This window comes from Miniopterus natalensis, chromosome 10 (genome assembly GCF_054644295.1).
Source record: "Miniopterus natalensis isolate mMinNat1 chromosome 10, mMinNat1.hap1, whole genome shotgun sequence".
NCBI lineage: Eukaryota > Metazoa > Chordata > Mammalia > Chiroptera > Miniopteridae > Miniopterus > Miniopterus natalensis.
This window is the reverse complement of record NC_142090.1, coordinates 58,702,120-58,721,853: the sequence shown is the minus strand read 5'-3', so window position 1 is coordinate 58,721,853 and position 19,734 is coordinate 58,702,120. Positions and strand designations below refer to the sequence as shown.

General features: G+C 33.9%; 1 protein-coding gene across 3 annotated transcripts in view; it reads right to left on the bottom strand.

Moving 5' to 3' along the window:
• AKAP9 (A-kinase anchoring protein 9) overlaps nucleotides 1–19,734 on the bottom strand; it is a 137,219-nt gene that overhangs the window by 83,301 nt on the left and 34,184 nt on the right. For all 3 annotated transcript variants that reach the window (XM_087821151.1, XM_087821149.1, XM_087821150.1), the window contains exons 8-12: nucleotides 16,494–18,878; nucleotides 9,914–10,127; nucleotides 7,436–7,515; nucleotides 5,227–5,362; nucleotides 4,435–4,520 (exon numbers count right to left, since the gene is read on the bottom strand). In XM_087821151.1, coding sequence (XP_087677277.1) covers nucleotides 4,435–4,520; nucleotides 5,227–5,362; nucleotides 7,436–7,515; nucleotides 9,914–10,127; nucleotides 16,494–18,878 — 2,901 coding nt within the window. The remainder of the gene's footprint in view (nucleotides 1–4,434; nucleotides 4,521–5,226; nucleotides 5,363–7,435; nucleotides 7,516–9,913; nucleotides 10,128–16,493; nucleotides 18,879–19,734) is intronic.

Genomic DNA, 19,734 nt, shown 5'->3' with positions numbered 1-19,734 from the left:
AAAAACAGGAACTGTACAGAATCTTAGTATAAAGCTCATAACAATATTTATATGACTTGGTCTTGGAAATTTCAACCCATAAAGAGTAAATTTTATATTATCATATAATATAACTTTTATTCATCTCTGGATATTACCTATGTGTGATCTGGTAACTGACAAATGGTATACTGCTCTTTATACAAAAGGAAGAAACATAACAAAACAGGTAAATCTCAGCTTATTTCCTTAACTATTAAAACTAGGCAGCAATATTTCAGATGTATGTGTGTATTCAGCCTTTCATTAAATATTTAATAATCACCTACTATGTGGCCAGTATTGTGACAACAGAAAATAAGAATACAAGCTCAGCAAAAATATGACATATCTGTCCTCACAGACTTTATCAACTAGTTCGGGAAATAATTAATTAGAGAAGTACTAAACTAAAAGTTTGACCATATGGGCAATGACAGAGAACAAAGACAGATGTGGTCTGGGTAATTATGAAGGAAGTAAAATTTGACTTATGCCTCAATTATTTTGGGCCATGATTAGGAAAGGCAATAAGGATGAACCAGTAAGTATTTGTGCAAGAATGACCTATTCTATAAGTAGTGAAGACAATGGTCTTGTTTAGAGGGGTTTAATTTGGGTAAGGATGGGAAAAATACACTAGATAGATGAGACAGACGAGATTACTGAGCAACTTAAAAGCAAGAGAGAGCCTAGACTGCTAAAGCAAATAAACAAAGGGTACTGTAGAAACAGGTGCGCAAAGGATAAAAGCTACTTCCCATGAAAGCTATTTTAGTTGGTTACTACCCTTATCAAGTCTTCTACCCCATTCCTACCCCAAGTACATTTCAACAGAGGACCCTGCCTCTTATTTCCCAGAGAAAATAAAGTCTATCAGATAAATTCTTCAGCTTCCAGCTTCTATATCTTCACGTAATTCATGCAGTAAACACACCTTTACCATGTGCTAAATAAAGCACTGTGCTACAATGAGGAATTAAAAATAAAGACAAGATTCCCTGATTCTGAAGGGTTTTGAATTTAGTGGAAGAGGCAGAAGAATAAATAAATAAATGTAATAACACGAAAAATGTGAAACAAATGCAAGTTTGTATGAGGAACTATGGGAACAGAGAAGGGTAATCAAGTATTTACAATAATGGGAAAGGTGAGTGCAACAAGCAAAGGCTTGTACACATGCTGAGAATGGAGGAAGAAATGTCTAAGACTAGGAAGATAGGTAAAGAAGATGACACAGAGGAAGTAACATCCAAACCAACTGTAGGAGGAACACACCAAACAAACTGGAGGGGGACAGGCAGTGTGAGGCAAAAAAAACGGCATGCAAAAAAGCCCAGAGTGTGAAAGAACAGGGTGCATTTGGGAAACTATTTCAGTATGGCTAAAATTAGGAGGAGGTTAGAACATGAGGCTAACAGGTTAGGCAGTGCTGTATTGCAGTGCTGACCAATCCCAACCAACCTCTGGGATGCCTCTCTCCGCAGTTGTAGTTAACTTACTGGCTTAAAATGTGAAATTCACTTTTATCCACTGTGTAGAAAAGAGTTAACATGGCAGTTGTGAGCCTATTTTATTTTTTTTAAATATCGCAGATGTCCCTTTTTCTCCCCAATGAAGGCCTGCTTGCAAGTTTTACCCTTGGCTGCCAACTGGGGCCTTAGCTGGTAAACAGTAGCCTACACTAAAATAAAACTTCCCCTAAATGGAAAGAGTGTTTCAAGCCTCGACTGCGAGCACAATGGTTTTGCTGACCACATGCTTCCCTTCTAGAAGTCTGGATTTGGTATGTGCCAGGCAGAGGATGCCTGCATGACTGATACCTAATTAAAAAAACAACCCATGGAATCCTACACTTAGGTGAGGCTCCTTAATAGACAACACCTCGCACATACTGTCACAACTTATTGTTAAAGATATTAAGTGTGTCTTGTGCCTCCACTAGGAGAGGATTTTAGAAGTTTGTCCCCGCTTTCCTCCAGACTTGGCCCCATGAGCCTTTGTAAACCTTTCCAAGGCTGGTGTTGCTTTGTTTTCTTTTGCTGTAATAAATCTTATCCTTGAGCACAATTGTATGTTGAATCCTGTGAGTCCTAGTGAATCATCACTGAACCTGGAGGTGGTCTTTGGGACTCTCAACCCACCTATACTTTGTGCTTCATTATACACACATCTAAGGTGCAAGTTACACTGATACAGGGAATGAAAAGAAAATGAGTCATCTTGGCCCTGTTTCTTTCCTTTCCTTCCACATAACCTATCAAATTCTTTAGGTTCTTCCTTAAAATATCTTATGAATTGTCCCTTGTTCTTTTCTACCTCCCACCACCACCAGATTAATCTCCCTAAAAGTTCAACTTCCTGATGTCTACCCCATAATCACAAATTTCCAACAGCTTTTCAATGTCTACAAAATAAAAATAAGAGTCCAGCCTAGCATTCAAAGTTTGGTACAGCCTATCCTCTCTAATTTTAGAATCCATCGCTCTCTTGGAAGTATATCCCAAATATATCAGTTACACCTCCAAGACTTGGACCGTATCACCTCTTCCACCTGGAATGCTGCTCTCGCTCCTGTTCCTTACGTAAGCCTACACATCTTTCATGCTCCAATTCAAATACCACTTCCTCCAAGAAACCTTTATTATTTGCACCTACACTCATCTACCTGTTTGCTTAATTTTGAAAGTACTTCTCTGTTAAACATTTACTTAAATGTTGTCTTGGATAACTATTTCATATATGTACATCATATTCTTTAAATTAGTTTGTAAAGTCCATCAATTTATAAATTCCTTTAATCTAGTGACTTCATTTATATTGTATACTGCTTTATTCCCAGTACAGAGAACAGTCTGGCATATAATTAGCAAGTGAAAATTACTGGATGGGTAACTGAATGAGAACAAAGTATATGTACACCTTTCATTTCTTTTATACTCCCTTTAGAGTATACTGCAGTATACTGGAAGGTCAGGGATTAGGGGAGAAAACTGTCTAGAATAATCCCTAAGTTCTGGTTAAATGTAATTTTTCAAAACTGAGAAGAGAGGAGGGGAAACTAGCTTAATGGGAAGAAATTGATAAATTCAAATTTTAGTATGTTCATTGAGACATAAAGGATATTCAAGTACACAGATATCCAATTGGATAAGGGACTCCGCACCTCAGGAGTAAGGACTGACCTAGGCACTGAGATCGGAGAGTGGTGAGTGGCTAAGAGGAATGTGCAGCCGACGAGGGTTGAGTTCAGATCCTATGACTACAAACAGGGTGGGCAACGCCCATACCAAAGCTTAAAGAGCCAGAGAGTGGAAGTCACAAAAGCTAAGGAAAGGAAATATTCTAAGAAAGCAGCAAATACTACAAAGTCAAAAAATTACAGAATTAAAAAAAAAAACTAGTTCAATATATACTGAGCATGTGTTTCATACCTAAGATTGCAAAGTGGAGGCATGACTTTAAATCCAGGCTAAAGAAGTGTTATTTTGGGGACCAAACAGTTTTTCTTACTTGCTTTTTTTCCTAATTGTTTCCTAATTAAAAGTAATAATCTTTTATTTTTAATATTTCTCAACATTTTTAAAAGCAAAAGACCACATAAAATTGATACATTTAAAGAATGAACAACACTGGGCTCCCATTCCTACATGTGGCAACATCAGGGTGAAGCTGAGCAGCCTCTGCCCCTTTTAGATGAGGTATCTTTTCCGCAGGTTTCACTTTCCCAGATTTCACTTGGTCTTTGTTTATTTTATGAGCTAAGCTTGAGCAGGCATTTAAGTCTGTGATGTCTGACATCCACCTCCTCTTCCCTCCCCAGAACTCAATTAAAATGATGGTGAAGAATCTTTGAAAGGTGTAAGTCTATAATAAACAAGAAAATAAGAGAAGAGATCAAGAGAGATTTCATACAATTTCTGGAAAACAGAAAAGGGGTGTAACAGTTGATTAAGCAAGGTGGAGGAAGCAGCAGCCTAGAGCACACAGGAAGGGAGGGAGAAAATTTGTCTGTCTAGCAGAACCCTAGAAAAACTGCTTGAAAAGAAATCTAACATATATAAACACTGTGTAAAACGTATTAGCTGTGTTCTAAACAACTATTTACTATTTTTCTCTAAAACAGACTTATTGCTTTAGAGTTATACATAAAATTAAATGCAACACTTTCATAAAGTTTACAGTTTGACATTTTATAAATATTTTATTTTATCATGATTTCAAAAACTCTCTAAAGGTGTAATAGTACTCAACTTGCAGAAATTTCTTCAACTCACTGATACTAAAAATATATGTCATTTTTGCTTAATCTCCTTTTTCATGTTCACTTATTTAAAAATTTTTTCGTTGATGCTTACAAAATAGCAGCTAGTACAATAAATGCAAACATCAATATACATTTTCTGTTTCACAGACCTTACTTAATCGTGCCCGAAGTACCAAAAGTTTGTTGTATTCTTCTGTTACTTTGTTGAGAAGACTTTGCATATTTTCTTGAAAGTCTAGACAAAAAAAATTATAATAATTTTACTCCATAGAAAAAGTCTGCTTCTTTCAATAAGTATTATTCATCAATTCATTATTCATGTCTGCTAGAAGTAAACTTCATATATTTAGCAACAAAAAACTAAAATCTCATTAATGCAAAACAGCTGCTACAAACATAACTTGACAATTTCATATTAAAATGTTAATGTCTCTTGCCACTCATTAATTTGCACACATTTTGTTCAAATGGACAGGAGTAAAAAAATTTTATCTGTCAAGAGACACGAAAAAATTGAGGCTGTAATTTATAAAAATAAAGTAATATAGGATTCCTATTAAGAAAGATTGTCTTATTCTTTTTAAAGAAGAAAATACCATTGACATAAACTTATTCAATAAATACAATAACTTTTAAAAGTTTGAATCGATGGTATTAAATTAAGAAGAGTATTATAATCAGGAATAGATGGGAGTAGAGGAATAGTGGATAAAGACACAAGAAAACTTGTGGACAGCTCCCGTTCTCTTTACATCACAATTACTGCGTTATAAAAATAAAAATGTATATTAAGTAAGATTTCATGAATCTGAAATATAAATATTAAGATGATAAACTTAAACTGGTTAAATGATTAAATCATGATGGAAGGTAAAAGTTTATCATCAATGGATTTAAGAAAATTAAATACTCTGATTAATAATGTGGTTAGCTTTTATTACCTTGAACTTCATATCTACAGTCTTGCAATTCTAATTCTTGATTTTCAGAAGTATGAACCCCAGAACTCTCTCTCTCTTCTACATTTACTTTGCATTTTAAAGCAGGAGTATGTTCACCGAGGACATTGCAAAAAGTCTGTTAACAACAAAATCAGGTATTTTATGGAATTAAAATTTTAATTTCTTCCTCTAAAGATAATTAAACATTATTTTCCTATATGCAAAAGACAGTCAAAATGACAGAAAAATCAATAAGAAAACACTCCTCCATATATACCAAATCAATCTGCAAAAGAAATAGTCAAGTCTAAATCTTTCTCTCTCTATAGGACATGAAATTCTTCTCCTATCTTTCCTGATCTAAGGAAAATATTGATAACCATCACTGAGCAAAACTATAACTTTTTCTGCTTCTTTCTAATAATGAATATATCTTGTACTTTAATTTGCCACTTTCTAGCTTGGATCCTACTTTGATATTATCCCTGTAATGTCAACTACCTTTGAAAAAACGCCTGAAAACAAGGATGAAAGTCCAAAAATGATGACTGGAAAGTAGTCTGTAAATCCTATAGAAATTATAACATATCAAGTAGGTTATATTCACACACTTCTATAACATGAGAGCAGTTTTCTGTGGTTTACACATACACAAAATTAAAAATGTTTGCCACATTATTGTTTTTTTTTCTCCCAAGCAGCAAATAATTCTATCATTTAAAACACATGCGCCATAATCATTTCATAAACTCTCTAACACATGCCCCTCACACAGCTAAAAATAACAATCAACTTCTAGACTTAAAAGCCAAACTGCTTACTGCTATTTCTAGAAATCTGTTTAAAAGTTAAACTATATTGTCAATAACTGAGTTTACTAAATTTTCAGCATAGTCCCTAAGTTGAAATCTTATATCAGAATTGATAGAAACCTGCACGATCACCCAGTTTACAGATAAAGAGAGGATTCAGAAAGATGAAATAACTAGTCCATGACAACATCAATGATTAGTCACAAAACTAGGTTTTATGACAAACTCGAGAGGGCCTCTACATTACAAAAAGCTAATTCATATTTCAACTTGAGATTAAGGGTCAGATAAAGTTATTAACAGAAGAAAATATAAAGTCAGCTTATAGATGAACTCCTGTGACTTGGGCCATCTTTCCATATTTACTGACTATCAACAATGGATATGAAAGGACAATGCCTGAACCCTTCAGTGGAGGTGGAGGCTGAAGAGTAGCTGAATGAGTAAAGGCCTTTGATGTGGTTATTTCTGTCCTTTTTTTGATGCAATACTGTACTTTGAACTATTTTATAGGTAATCAGAATCAATAATGCAGCTTTACCTGTCCCAACTAAACTACTCTTCTCCCCCTTCAATTTACAAATTGCAGGGATAGAGATCAGGACAAGCTGAAGTATATATTTTAAATTTTGATCTATTTCAAATATGCAGAAAAAAATCCATGACCTAGCTTTAATAAATACTAATATTTTGACATATTATCTCCACATTTTTTTAAAGAAATTGAGCATTACATATAAATTTGAAGCTATGTGTCCTATTTCATTTACTTCTCTCTGCCCAGAGGTAATTGCTCTAGCATGCATGTTTTTATACTTTTTTCTTTTGCCTACAGATGGAAATCCAAGTTGTTTCCAATCTTTAACTTATTACAGAGACACTTTTTCAATGAACATATCTGGTTGTGCGTATATGTGAGCGTATCTAGAAGTAAAAGAGTGGGTGTTGGGATGTAAGTGGTATCTTCAATCCTGCCTAGCTGCTTTTCAGTGTAGTACACTCCCACCAGCAGTGTGTAAGAGCTCCTATTTCACCCCATCTTCACAAATATAATTATAATTGGTATAATTAGAGCTTTTAAGTTTTTTCACTCAACCACCAAAATGGGCAGGGGCAGGAAACAGACCTGCTTGAGGTTCTACTGGTCCATTGTTTTCTTATTAGCTATACCTATTGTCTGTTCTATTGCTGAGATAATTTACCTAAATTTACCGTTCCAAACTTATCAAGAAAAAAATCTTAAATTGCTCATTTTAAACTTAAAAATTCAGGACATATTTCCTATGTTCAGTACTGAAGATAGAAGGGAAAACAAAATTGGATGATTCTGCTTATCAAATTAGTAATAACTTAAAATTTAGCAATTCCTGTCTAAAAGTACTTGTTTAATATCTTACCTGTGTAAAATAAGAACATTCTTCAGATACTGCCTTGCGAAGTTTTCCAATGAGCATCTGTAAAGGCTTCACTTCATGACCTAATAGAAGATATTGCAATAAGACATCAATTTACATACTTAAATACTATTATCATGTTAAACCTAGGTCACCTTGGAAGCTTCTCTGTAATGAGATTTTGGTTTATGAGACTGACACACTACCTGCTGTGCAAGAGGACAGCTTTAAGATTAGTTTTAAGTTCTTTATTTCTTTCAAAGTATTTTCTACTGCTCAATGTTAACTGTTTCAAATTTGTAGAATTTTAAATTTCTATCCTAGAAAATGATATATAGCCATGACAATTTTTTACTGCAACCCAAAACAATAAATCATATATCATAACCTATTATGTAAAACTGAAACAAAAATTTCACAAATCAATATTTACTCTTTCCACATGCTATGCACTCCAATATTTTCTGTTTTACTCTACTTTCATTTATTAAAAAAAAAAAAAAATGCTCGTCATTGATACCATTATAATTAACCCAGTTATAAATAACTGGAAAGGAGCAAAAGGAAGGCCAAATATTATAGTAATTTGAGCAGCTTTGCCAAGAAGCTACAGTTTAGACCCATGCCCAGTAAAGTCTGGGTGACACAGGGAAGGTACTTGTGTCACCCAGGTCTTTGGCCAAAGTAGCAGTGGCCACTGAAAGCACGGGAAGATGTGAGATACTTAAGCTCCTAAAAAAGGAGTTTGCCCTCTTACTCTCTTGGTTCACGTTCCTGGCTTGTGGGGTTCTCACTCTCCTGCATTCACCCGGACAGCCCACAGCCATGTGAACCCCACACACAATGGACTACTGGACTGCAACTAGCCTAATGTTGTGCTAGACCACCATGGAATGGAAACTGTGGACATTGGTCTTGCTTCTAGTTCTATTGATTCCCCAGCTGCACATTTGCTAGGACTGGATTAAGGGAAATGAGACTTTAGAAACAGAGGGATATAATGCCAAGCAAATAAAGCTTTCTACCACATCTCATCCTTCTTGAAATGCTTATTCCAGCAGTACCCCAAGAGCCCCACTCCCACTAGCAAAGGAGAAAGACCATCCACACATTTCTCTGATAACAGCCATTACCCACTAAACAGACTCATTACTCATTAATTAACCTGCAGTTTGAAAAACCATGGACGGATTCTATCTGAAGACGATACCAATAAAAATAATATAATGCTTAAAATCTTATTAAATTCAAACCCAAAGAGCTCCTGAAATGAAAAAGTATGGTATTCTTATTTAAGCCACTCTTTACATTCTACTCTGTTCAACAGAGTAATTCCATGGAACAAACTTATAAACCATATCTCCTTCCCACAAGTAAATTTGTCAAGAGTGGAGGCCTAGAGATACGAAGGACAGAGGATGTCTACTTAAATCCATTTAAGTTTCCTTAAATGTTGCTTTCCATAGTACCATCTTAGTCTTTTGGCTCACCCAGTAGTCTCCTAGGCCATCTTATTCTTGTCCTTGACCTCAAATGACTTGATTTCCAAATCTTAATCTTGAGCCTAAGCCTCCCTTTTGAATTTCAGACTTCTCTTTTCAAATGCCTACGTGGATATCTCTTTTTCAAAGTCAACAGGTATTTTTAATTCAATATGTTCCAAGCTGAATTTATTATTTCCCCCACAAATCTGCCTCTTATCTTCATGGTTGGAGTTACCCTGGATATGGTTACCCAAGCTAGAAACTTAGGGATCATCTCAATTCCTCCCCCTTTTACTGCTAACATTAACTGCAGACTACAATCTAATTCTTTGACTCTTGAACTTTCCTTTCCATCCTCAATGACACTTAACTCAACATCTTATTGTTTATCAGAATTACTGCCAAAGTTGCCTAACTTCTCATCACTAATCTCATCTCCTGATTTGCTCCAAAGGTGTCATCTTAAAATAAAAAATCTTACTATGTTAACCCCCACTATAGCACAAAACTTAAACATGCTTCTCAGGGTTTATAAAGCTATTTCTGATCAAGCTCCTGCCAATAATTTGGGCTTTATCCCTCACTACTTTTTCACAAACCCTGAACTCTCAATTCTCCAAAATGGATGCAGTCTCTCGTACCTCTATGTTTAAATCTCAAGAGCTCTCCTACAATTCCAACATCCCTACTCCTGCCCACTGCCTCACCCTACTCATCCTCCAAAGAAGTAATAGACTTTTCTGCTCTCCTACCATTCTTTCTATTCATTCTTCTATTGTAGAAGTTGTCCTACTCTTTTTTAACAGTTTACTTTATATTGCTTTCCCACTGGATTCTAACTTCCTGTAGAAAAATACTTCAGTGATTTTAGATTTCTGAAACACTTAATAAACAAATTATTCCAAGATTGGGGTATACAGTTACCTTCCTCCACGGGTGCTAACACAAGATACTTATTTGCTTTATAGTACTTATAATTTTGTCAAAACCCATTTACCTGTTTCTTGTGTTTTTATATTCTGCAGCTCTAACTGGTGTATTTTCTGAAGTTCCTTGATCTTTTCCTCTTGAACAGAAATAAGTTCCTCTTTAAGACTGCAAAGAGCTTTATCTTTTTCTTTTTCCATGTATTCACGAACCTGATCCACATGAGTTGAATAAACCAGAGAGAGGCATATACGCTGAGCTTCCATCTGTAGCCTTAAATCATTCTTAAAAGTAAATGTATATACACATCAGAAAATTTTAAAATGACAACTCAAATCATTTAACATCTATTTTACTGCATATACTGACCACAAAGGGGAAAAATACATGAAATTATAGTTTAAAAATTCATATAAGTATAATTTTTTTTCTCACTTTTCATTCTGATGCATTGATCTACTTGTATTTTTTAAGGAAAGCAGCACAATGCTTTCATTAGCTCAACTTTATGGTAAATTTTGATATCTGGTATGGCTTCATCTTTGATTTGTTTAAAAATATTTTAAATGTAAATAAATACAAAGAATAATGTAATAAACACTCATGCATTCACACTCCAAATTAATAAATGCTAATATTTTGTCTTTTTTCCCCCTTCAATTTAGCTCCTCCCTAACACACTTTTGGTTAAAACAAAAATATAAATAAGATTTAATCTACCATATTCCCATTCCTCCTTCCCCAGAGACAATCATTAACACAAACTAGTTAGCAAGTCCAGTCCACTACTTATACTATCACTTCTCGATATACCTGTCAACAATGTACTATATATTACTTTTCTAAAGAATTTACATAAATGGTACAAAATATTTATTTTACAAACTGCTCTTCTCATTCAATATCCTTCTGAGAGTTATCCATGTAGATATAGGTTATTTTAACTGTAGTATAGTATATATGAATACACCATGATTTGTCCATTTCCTCTCTGGAGATCAACTGGGTTATTTCTAATGTCTTTATATTTCAAAAAATGTTGCAATAAATTCTTATACACATCCCCTCATACAAATGTGCTAGTGTTTTTCTAATATAGTGGTTCTCAAACCTTAGCATGCATCAGATTTATCTGGAGTGTTTATTAAAACAGATTGCTGGGCCCCTCCAAAATTTCTGGTTCTGGAGATCTGGTGTGGGACCTGGGAATTTGAATTTTAACCAGTTTCCAAGTGATACTGATGTTGCTGATCAGGGACCACACTAAGAACCATCTACAAATGTAATTTCTGGGTTGTAGCTAATGCACATTAACTGTATTAGATTTTACCAAATTATTATTATTTTTTAAATCCTCACCAGAGGATTTTTCCATTATTTTTTCAGAGAGAATGGAAGGGGGCGGGGGATCCTTTAGTCCGTGGGCTGATGCTCGAACCACTGAGCCAAACTGACCAGGGCTACCAAATTATTTTTTATGTAATTGTACCAATTTACACTGATATTAACAGTGTATATGAGTACTCATCTCCCCTATAGTCTCACCACACTTTTTATTGAGAGACTTATTTTGCAATCTGATGGGTAGAAAATGCTGTTTTATTGTTAAATCAATTTATAAAGTTAAAAGTATCTTTTCATGTTTATTAGACATTTTGGTTTACTATTTTGAGACACATCTATATATATCCACTGTTCATTTTTATAATTCTGAACCTCTCCTTTTATTAGTATTCTTTACATCATCTTGATATTAATCTTTTGTTTTTACTATATGTGGCAAATATCTAATCCCAGTCCTTCAACTTATTTTGTGGTATTATTTGTAAAACAGATATAATGACATTTTTCAATCTTTTCTTGTGACATTTTTCAATCTTTTTTTGTCCTCATTTAAAGTCCTTCTCTATCAAGACCCTAATTTCCTTTCATGTGAACACCTTTAACCAATTTGGAGTTATTTTATTCTAAAGGGTAAGGACCTAATTCCTTAACTCCCCACCCCAAATACCAAAAGGATATTTTCCAAAAAGCACACACTGAACACTGTCAACTTTTCCTGACTTGGCTGCTTCTCTCACTGCATTCAAGCTGCTCGAATACCACCTCAGGTTTTCCCTGACCTACCCTACGTAAAAAAGCACGCATCGCCCCACTTCTGGAAGACCCATCCTCATATCATAATTTAATTTTTTCATACTACTTATTACCACTTGACATGTTATAATTTCTGTTTTGTTTAATGTCTACTCTAAAATACAAGCTTTATTCTTCATTGCCTATTTTTACTCACTGTTAAATCTGCAGTGTCCAGAACAATAGTAGAGGCTCCTTAGATTATACCAAGTAAGTGTTCATTTGTAGGGCCGCCTCTTCCACATACTAAATTTTCACAAGTATCTGGGTATGTTTCTGGGTTTTCCACTAAGCTCCACTGATCTACTTCTCCATCCTAGCATCAGAACTATACTGTCTATTTTAATTTTTTAATGTCTTGCTATCAAATAAAATTTTCTAGCCCAGCTGATGTTGCTCAGCGGTTGAGCACTGACCTATGAACCTGAAGGTCAGGGTTCGATTCCAGGTCAGGCCACAAGCCTGGGTTGCGGGCTTGATCCCCAGTAGGGGGCGTGCAGGAGGTGGCTGATCAATGAATCTCACTCATCACTGATGTTTCTATCTCACTCTCACTGTCCCTTCCTCTCTCTGAAATAAAACATATTTTAAAAAATAAAAATTAAAAATTAATTTTTCTAGGACTATCTTGGCTGTTCTTAAATATTTACTCTTTTATATCAATTTTAAAATCAGTTTTTCAAGATTCATGAAAAACTTTATTGGAGTTTTCATTGGAACTACAGTGAATGTAAACATTTGAGAGTAATTATATTTCTATATTATATCTTTTCACTATCAGTATGGTATATATTGTCATATAGGTAGGTCTTTAGGTACTTCAATGTTTTATAATTTTCTAAGTTCAAAACACCTTATGTAGTATTTAAAGTTTGTCTGTTCTGTTCATATCCTTTGTTTCTCATTTCTTGTCATACAGCATTAGATAGTAACTACAAGACAATATTAAAACAGTAAAGTTGATAGAAGGCATCCTAGTTCTACACTGGATTTTAACAGAAATGCTTCTAAATTTCACCATTAGAAATGTTGTCTGTTAAATATTTTGATAAAAATCATTATCATAGTCAAGAAATTTCTATTTCTGATTTCTTAGTGTTTAAAATTATAAATGAATTCTTATAACTTTTATGGATTATTTTCCAGCATCTATTAAAATGATGTATGAATGCAGAGATTAATAGATTTTTCAGATCTTCCATTTCTTGGGATAATTTGCTAATATTTTATTTAGGATTTCTGCAACCATATTCATAAGTAAGATTAGCCTATAATTTTATTTTCTTGTACCATTGTTGTCAAGTCTTGATATCAATATTATACCGGCTTCATAAAATATACTGGGTACCTTTTCTTTCTCACTCCCTCCCTCTCTCCCCTATCTTTTACCCTATTTTAGTAGATGATTATATATTTGTTCTTTGAAGAGTTGGTACAACCACTTATAAAATGGTCTCAGTGTAGTATTTTTGGTTGGGGGAAGAGTGTAAACTTCTAACTACTATTTCAAATGCTTAAATGGTTATTGGTTTATTCAGGTTTTGCATTTCTATTTGAGTTAGATTTGATAATTTATATTTTTCCAGAAAACCATCTAGTTTATAATTTCAAATTATTCATATAGGTTACTGATAATATTCTTTTATGATTTTTAAAATCTCTATATTTGTACAATCATTTTTTCAGAGGTCTAATAACTCTTACTAATCTTTTCAAAGAATAAACTTTCAATATCATTGAACTCTCCTCCTCTTTTGGCTATTCTAACTTTGCTTATTTATGTCCTTAACTTTATTATTTCCTTCCTTCTACTTTCTTTGAGTGTGTATACTTTGTTATTCTATTGAATTAATAGCTTCATTAATTTTTAATATTCTTGGCTCTTCTTGTGCATTGATTCCTCCAGATAAACTGTAAACAATTAAATTTCAAAATCTTTTTATCATAATTTTGGTTAGAATTATACAAGCCTTGCGGATTTTTCTAGAGCTATATGGCATTTTACAATTTAAATATCTCCCACTGAAAAATTAGTCTTCTCATTTATACCCCATGCCTTTCATTAAAGCTTTTCATCAGTTCATTTGCTTAAACTTTCTAGGTATTTAATTACATCTGTGGATTATGACAACTGTGCTTCTCTCCATTTATACCACAAACCTTTTTGTCTCTACATTCGTTAGGACCTATGGGACAATGATGAAAAGCAAGTGATAAAAACTATCCTGAGCCCGGCCGGGCGTGGCTCAGCGGTTGAGCATCGACCTAGGATCCAGGTGATCGGGGTTCGATTCCTGGTCAGGGCACATGCCCGGGTTGCGGGCTTGATCAATGACTCTCTCATCATTGATGTTTCTATCTCTCTCTCTCCCTCTCCTTTCCTCTCTCTGAAATCAATAAAGATATATTTAAAAAAACAAAACAAAACAAAACTATCCTGATCTTGTTCCTAACTCTAACCTGAAGGCCTATGCTGTTTCACTGTTGGTTCTTGATAAGCTGGCTTTATTTTGCTTATTCTTCCATTTACTCACTCATTTTAAAAGTTTATTAACTGCCCATTATGTGTCGGACATTGTTCTAGTCTCTAAATTCCAATACCATTTTCAATATTAATTATTACCTTCAACTTTACACATACACATTTCAATCCATGCTGTCCCCAAGCATCAATCATCAATCATATCAATAGCATTTCTGCCACTCCTCCCTCTTCCTTGCATCTCAACAGTGACAAGACTTCTATGTTTTAATTTTTCTCCTTCTGCTCAAACTTCCTAATCATATTAAAATAACACGGAATTATACTTCAAAATTATTCATTTGTTACCTTTAATTATAAAAAAATCTTAACACCTGCATTTTTTTGGTCTCAGAGATATCTGTTCCATTTACTAAACTCAGTCCCAGTAGTATTTTTTGTGGCTTTAGTATTATTTCTAAGCATATTTAGATTGCTCTTAGATGTCACTGTTGTGTAAATTATTGCTCAGTTTTCCCAATGAGCTTCCTTCCATACATACACACTTCACTCTCCTCCCCACCAATAAGGCGGTCTTGGTAGTGATGAGTGGGCAGGGACAGTTTACACACTTGCTTCTCTTCACTTTCTGTAAGTTAATGTCACTGAAAATGTCTTTAGTAGGGAAAATAAAATTCCTATTGAAAAAGTGTGACCATTTTACCATCTTCAAATTCAGATCCTCTCCCAGTAATGCTTTTTAAAAAAATTTAAATGGTATCTACATTTTAGGATTAATGAAATCAAATTAAAACCAGTTTAAGGTTTTAAAAACAATTCCAGGTATTTAACAAGGCATTAATAATTATGCAACTTGAATTTCTTAACTCTATTTAAGTTATTAAAATGGCAAATTTCTTCACATATGATATATATTAGAATAGTAAAAACTTTCCAGTGGTTCCCTACTGTATATAGAGTAAAATCTCAACGTCTTACAAAGTCTATAAGGCTCTCCAAGAACTGGCCTCTTCCTCCTTCTTCAAACTTTTCTTCCACTCTCCCTCTCTCAAAGTCAATTACATGTACCTTCATTCTGCAACTCAAATTCATCTACGCCTTTACAACTGCTCTGACTTCCTTGTGGTCGGCTCCTCCCTGCCATTCAGATCTCAGTTCAAATGTCAATTCCTCCAAGAGACCTTTCCTGACCACCCTATTTAATGCTGCCACCACCACTACCCATTATTCTCTATCACAGTATCTGTTTTATTTTCTTCACAGGATTTATCACTATTTCTAACTACTCATTTCCTCCTATACTGCCTGCCTCCATCACTAGAATATATGCTATCTGAGAGCAGGAATCTTTCTCTTGTTTGCCATTATATACATATACCTGGCAAGGGATTCAGTAAATACTTGTTAAATAAATGAAAAAACACATAAAGCTTGAGTTAATATCATTATACAAGATACCCAGTGGAATGTTTCTGTTATTTCTAATATTAGTATGTAGTAAATATAAATTGTTGAGAGTGATCTATTATTACTTATAACATGCATTCTTTAACTGTATTTAGAATTAATACTTTTTCCCCTTTCAGGTATAAGGATACTCGAAGAAAACTCTAGGAGTTAAATTGAGATTATTTTTCAGGGAAATATAGTTTCATAACTACTGAACAACTAAAGAGTAAAGTTTAAAGTTAATTTTCAGTTGTGGAAACTTGAAAACACCAATATGAATGAAAATTCTGAAACCGATCTTTGGGATTATAACAAGATAATAAAAAAATATATTTTCTAAAGGTTACATTCTCAACAAAGTTATTTAGACTCTCATCTTCCCAAAGAAAATGACAACTCTTTTAGTTCTTGAGCAGAATGTACACCATAGATTAACTGAAAGCCAACCATGTTTGAGAATTACATTATAGGGTTTACTTTCATTCTCCTGTAAGGAGGTTTATGTTCTTGGAAGATAAAAACTTTTTTTGTATGAAATGTATGTTAACGATGTATTTTAGCATATATAAATAAGCAAGCATACCTGTTCTGATTTAAGTACACTAAGTTCCTGCTGAAGTTTATCATTTTCACTGAGTTCAGTTATCCCAAGTGATAACTCATTTGCCACTGATGTCAAGTGAGCCCCACACAACTGTTCTTGTTTGCTTTCTTTTCCAACAGTCATATTTTCAACAGGTATTTTCTCATCCTCCATTATTTTTGATCCACCAAAATCCTTATTTATTTTAGAAATTGATCCTCCAGAATCCCTGCTTGTCATAGTCACAACTCCACCGTTTAAAGAGCTTAACTGAACATCACATCCACTTACATTTTCTGTCCTACTACTGTTAATTATGATTTCTAGCTCTTTACATCTCAATAAAACTTGCTCTTTCTCTTGCTTTAAAGATTTAACTTCTTCACTTAGAAAACAAATTTCACCATGTTTCTGACTTAGTTGTTCAGAAAGATCAGACAGTCTCTCTGACAATTCTAATTTTTCTCGCTTGGTTACCTCAAGTTTTTCCATAAGTTCTGTTGTATCTTTCTCAACAACCTCACCAATTTCCCATGGCTCTGCTATAAAAGGTTTGTTGTCGTCAAAGACTAAACTTTTCGTTTTTGAGGTAGTTGGATTTCTTCTTTGCAAAAGATGAAGCTCTTCACTAAGTGCTTTAAGCTTACTTTTATACTCTACCTCTTGTTTATTTTTACTGTCTTCTAAATCATTTTTTGCCTTGAGAAGGCAAGCATAATCCTCTTGTAACTCTTGATAGTTAACTTCAAAATTTTTTTCAGCAAATGAAAAAGTGTTCCTCTGCTTCTCAATCTCTTCAGTTAGCTGAATACATTGCTTTCTGAGTTCTTCATTTTCCTCTGTGAGTATTTCTCTTTCTTTCTGCCAGCCACCATCTTTGGATTTGGACTTAATGGAGTCCATGAAAATCAACCTTTCTTCTTGGTTAACAGGAGTATATATTTTCAACATGTCTTCAAGGGCTTTTTTTTCATCTTTAAGAATGCTATTCTCTGCTTCAAGTTGTACAAATTTTTCTTGAAGGTCATCTTCTTTTTCCTTCATTTGTTTTTCCAATAATTCAGTTTTAAGGTGTAATTCTTGAACTTCTTGTTCAAGTGTACCCTTTTCCTTTTCTTCTTGTCTGAGTATTTCAATTTCTTTTTGAAGTTCATTGATTTGAAGAGTCATTTCTTCTGATTTTGAGTTCACAAGGGACTGCTGTATATCTTTTAGCTTTGAAATTTCTAAAATTAATTGATTCTGCTTAGTTATTAAATTGTCTTTTTCAAACTGCATGGTTTCTATCTTTTGACTCATTTCATTCTGTAAGCCATCTATCTGCTGTTTATAGTGAATACCCAAGTTATCTTTAAGTTTTTCAATATTTATTCGATGTTCAATTTCTAAATCTTCCTTTAGTTTGGAAAGTTCTTCTTCATGACTAAACAGAAGCTGTGTTCTCAGTCTCTCTAATTCAGCCTCTTGTGATTCAGCCATTCTATCTAACACAGCATTCTTTTCTCTTTCTAACATTTCAAGTTTTATCTTATAATTTGTAACTTCTGCTTCATGTTTTAATTCTAGTTCCTTCCTGGATTCAGATGCAGATACGATCTCAGCTTTCAAATTCTCCACTGTACTGAGGGACTTATGTGCTTCATTGAGTTTACTTTCTTGTTCAGCTATTGTCTGTCTAGCTCTTTGAATTTGGTCCCTTGAAAAGCTCAATTCTTCAAATAGTTCTTCAAGCTGTCTTTGCAGAGCAGATTTCTCTCCTGAAATTCTTCCTAATTCTTCCTTGAGTTTTTCCTTTTGAGAGTTAGTATCTTGCAATTTTATGTTCAGTTCATTTATTGCTATATTCATTAACTTTATTTGATCTTCGTTAGCTGTAATATTTGGACATGATCTTAAAGCATTATCCATTTCTTCCTTATGTCGTGTTTTAAGTTCATCTATCTGTGACATGTGTTGTTTTATTAACTCTTGTTTCATCTGCACTATCTGCTGCCCATACATTTCATCCAGCTCTGCTCGGAGTTGTTCTAACTTTCTTTGTGCGTCTTGTTCCATTCTTTGCAGGTTATCAGTTTCAAATTGGCTATCTTTATGGTTTTTCTTCTGAAGTTCTTCAACTGTCCCCATTAACTGTTTTATTTCCTCAGAACACTGTCTTTCCTTTTGCTTGGAATTAGTAAGCTCTAAATTCATATTTTTTATCTCGTGGTTCTTTTGTGCAACCTGTTCTTGTAATTCTTCCAGTAATTTGTCAGCAGCTGTGACTTTATCCTTTAGTTCAAGAGTTTTTCTTTCTTCTTCAATTATTTTTGTATTTAATTCTTTGATGATTGCCTCCTTTTCTTGTATTTCTTTATTTGAGCTTTCTACTCTTTTATCTTGTTCCTTTAAAAAGAAAAAAATGAAACTATGAAAATGACATTTTTACTTCCTGGGAACTTACATCACTTAACCCCATTACCAAGAGTAATATTTTTACATAATTCTATAAAAAGTGACTGCTGAGCGTGTCCCTCAATTTTTCCCAAGTCAATGAGATATAGGACTTATTTACCCAACACTACTTTTGAGCAAACATTACAGTAGTGTTGGCCTTCTTGGGAGGAAGAAATTTTCTTATATTGCTATGATTAAAAGTTTTAACTTAAAAAGTCAGATTAAGATGTGTCTAAACCATTATATTTTCATATTTCTTACTAACCAACATTCTAAGTATTTAGTGTTTTCTATAGCTAGAATATTTATACTATATACTCTTTATAGTTCTAGAAAAAAAGTCTTAAAAATCAAGGTTCCTCCCATGTATTCTGATGACCTCAAGGTGTCTGATGGGCAAGTGCCTTAACTTAATCCCTGGAGCTAAGTATATTAGAAATTTAGGGATATGCAACACTTAAGTGGTTGAACTTCAAGTCACATGCAAGACAACCATACCATTTATGACATAGCAACTTGGTCCTAGACTTTTGGTTTCAATAAGAACTTGTAAGCAGGACAGATACTTTATCCTGGTGTGGGATTTTATTTTGGAATTGCATATAAGTCTAAACCCAGAACATATGCAAAAGCTGTGATTATCATTAATCACAATCATTCACAGGAGTCTTATACCACAAGGGAGTCAAGCAGAAGCCCTGGAGATGAAGTTTTGCCTCTGTTACTTAGTTGCCTAAGTAAAGGTTGTAGTCCCAAGAACAGAGAAGAAAGTAAAATCCAAAGAATGGAACAGAATATAACTAGG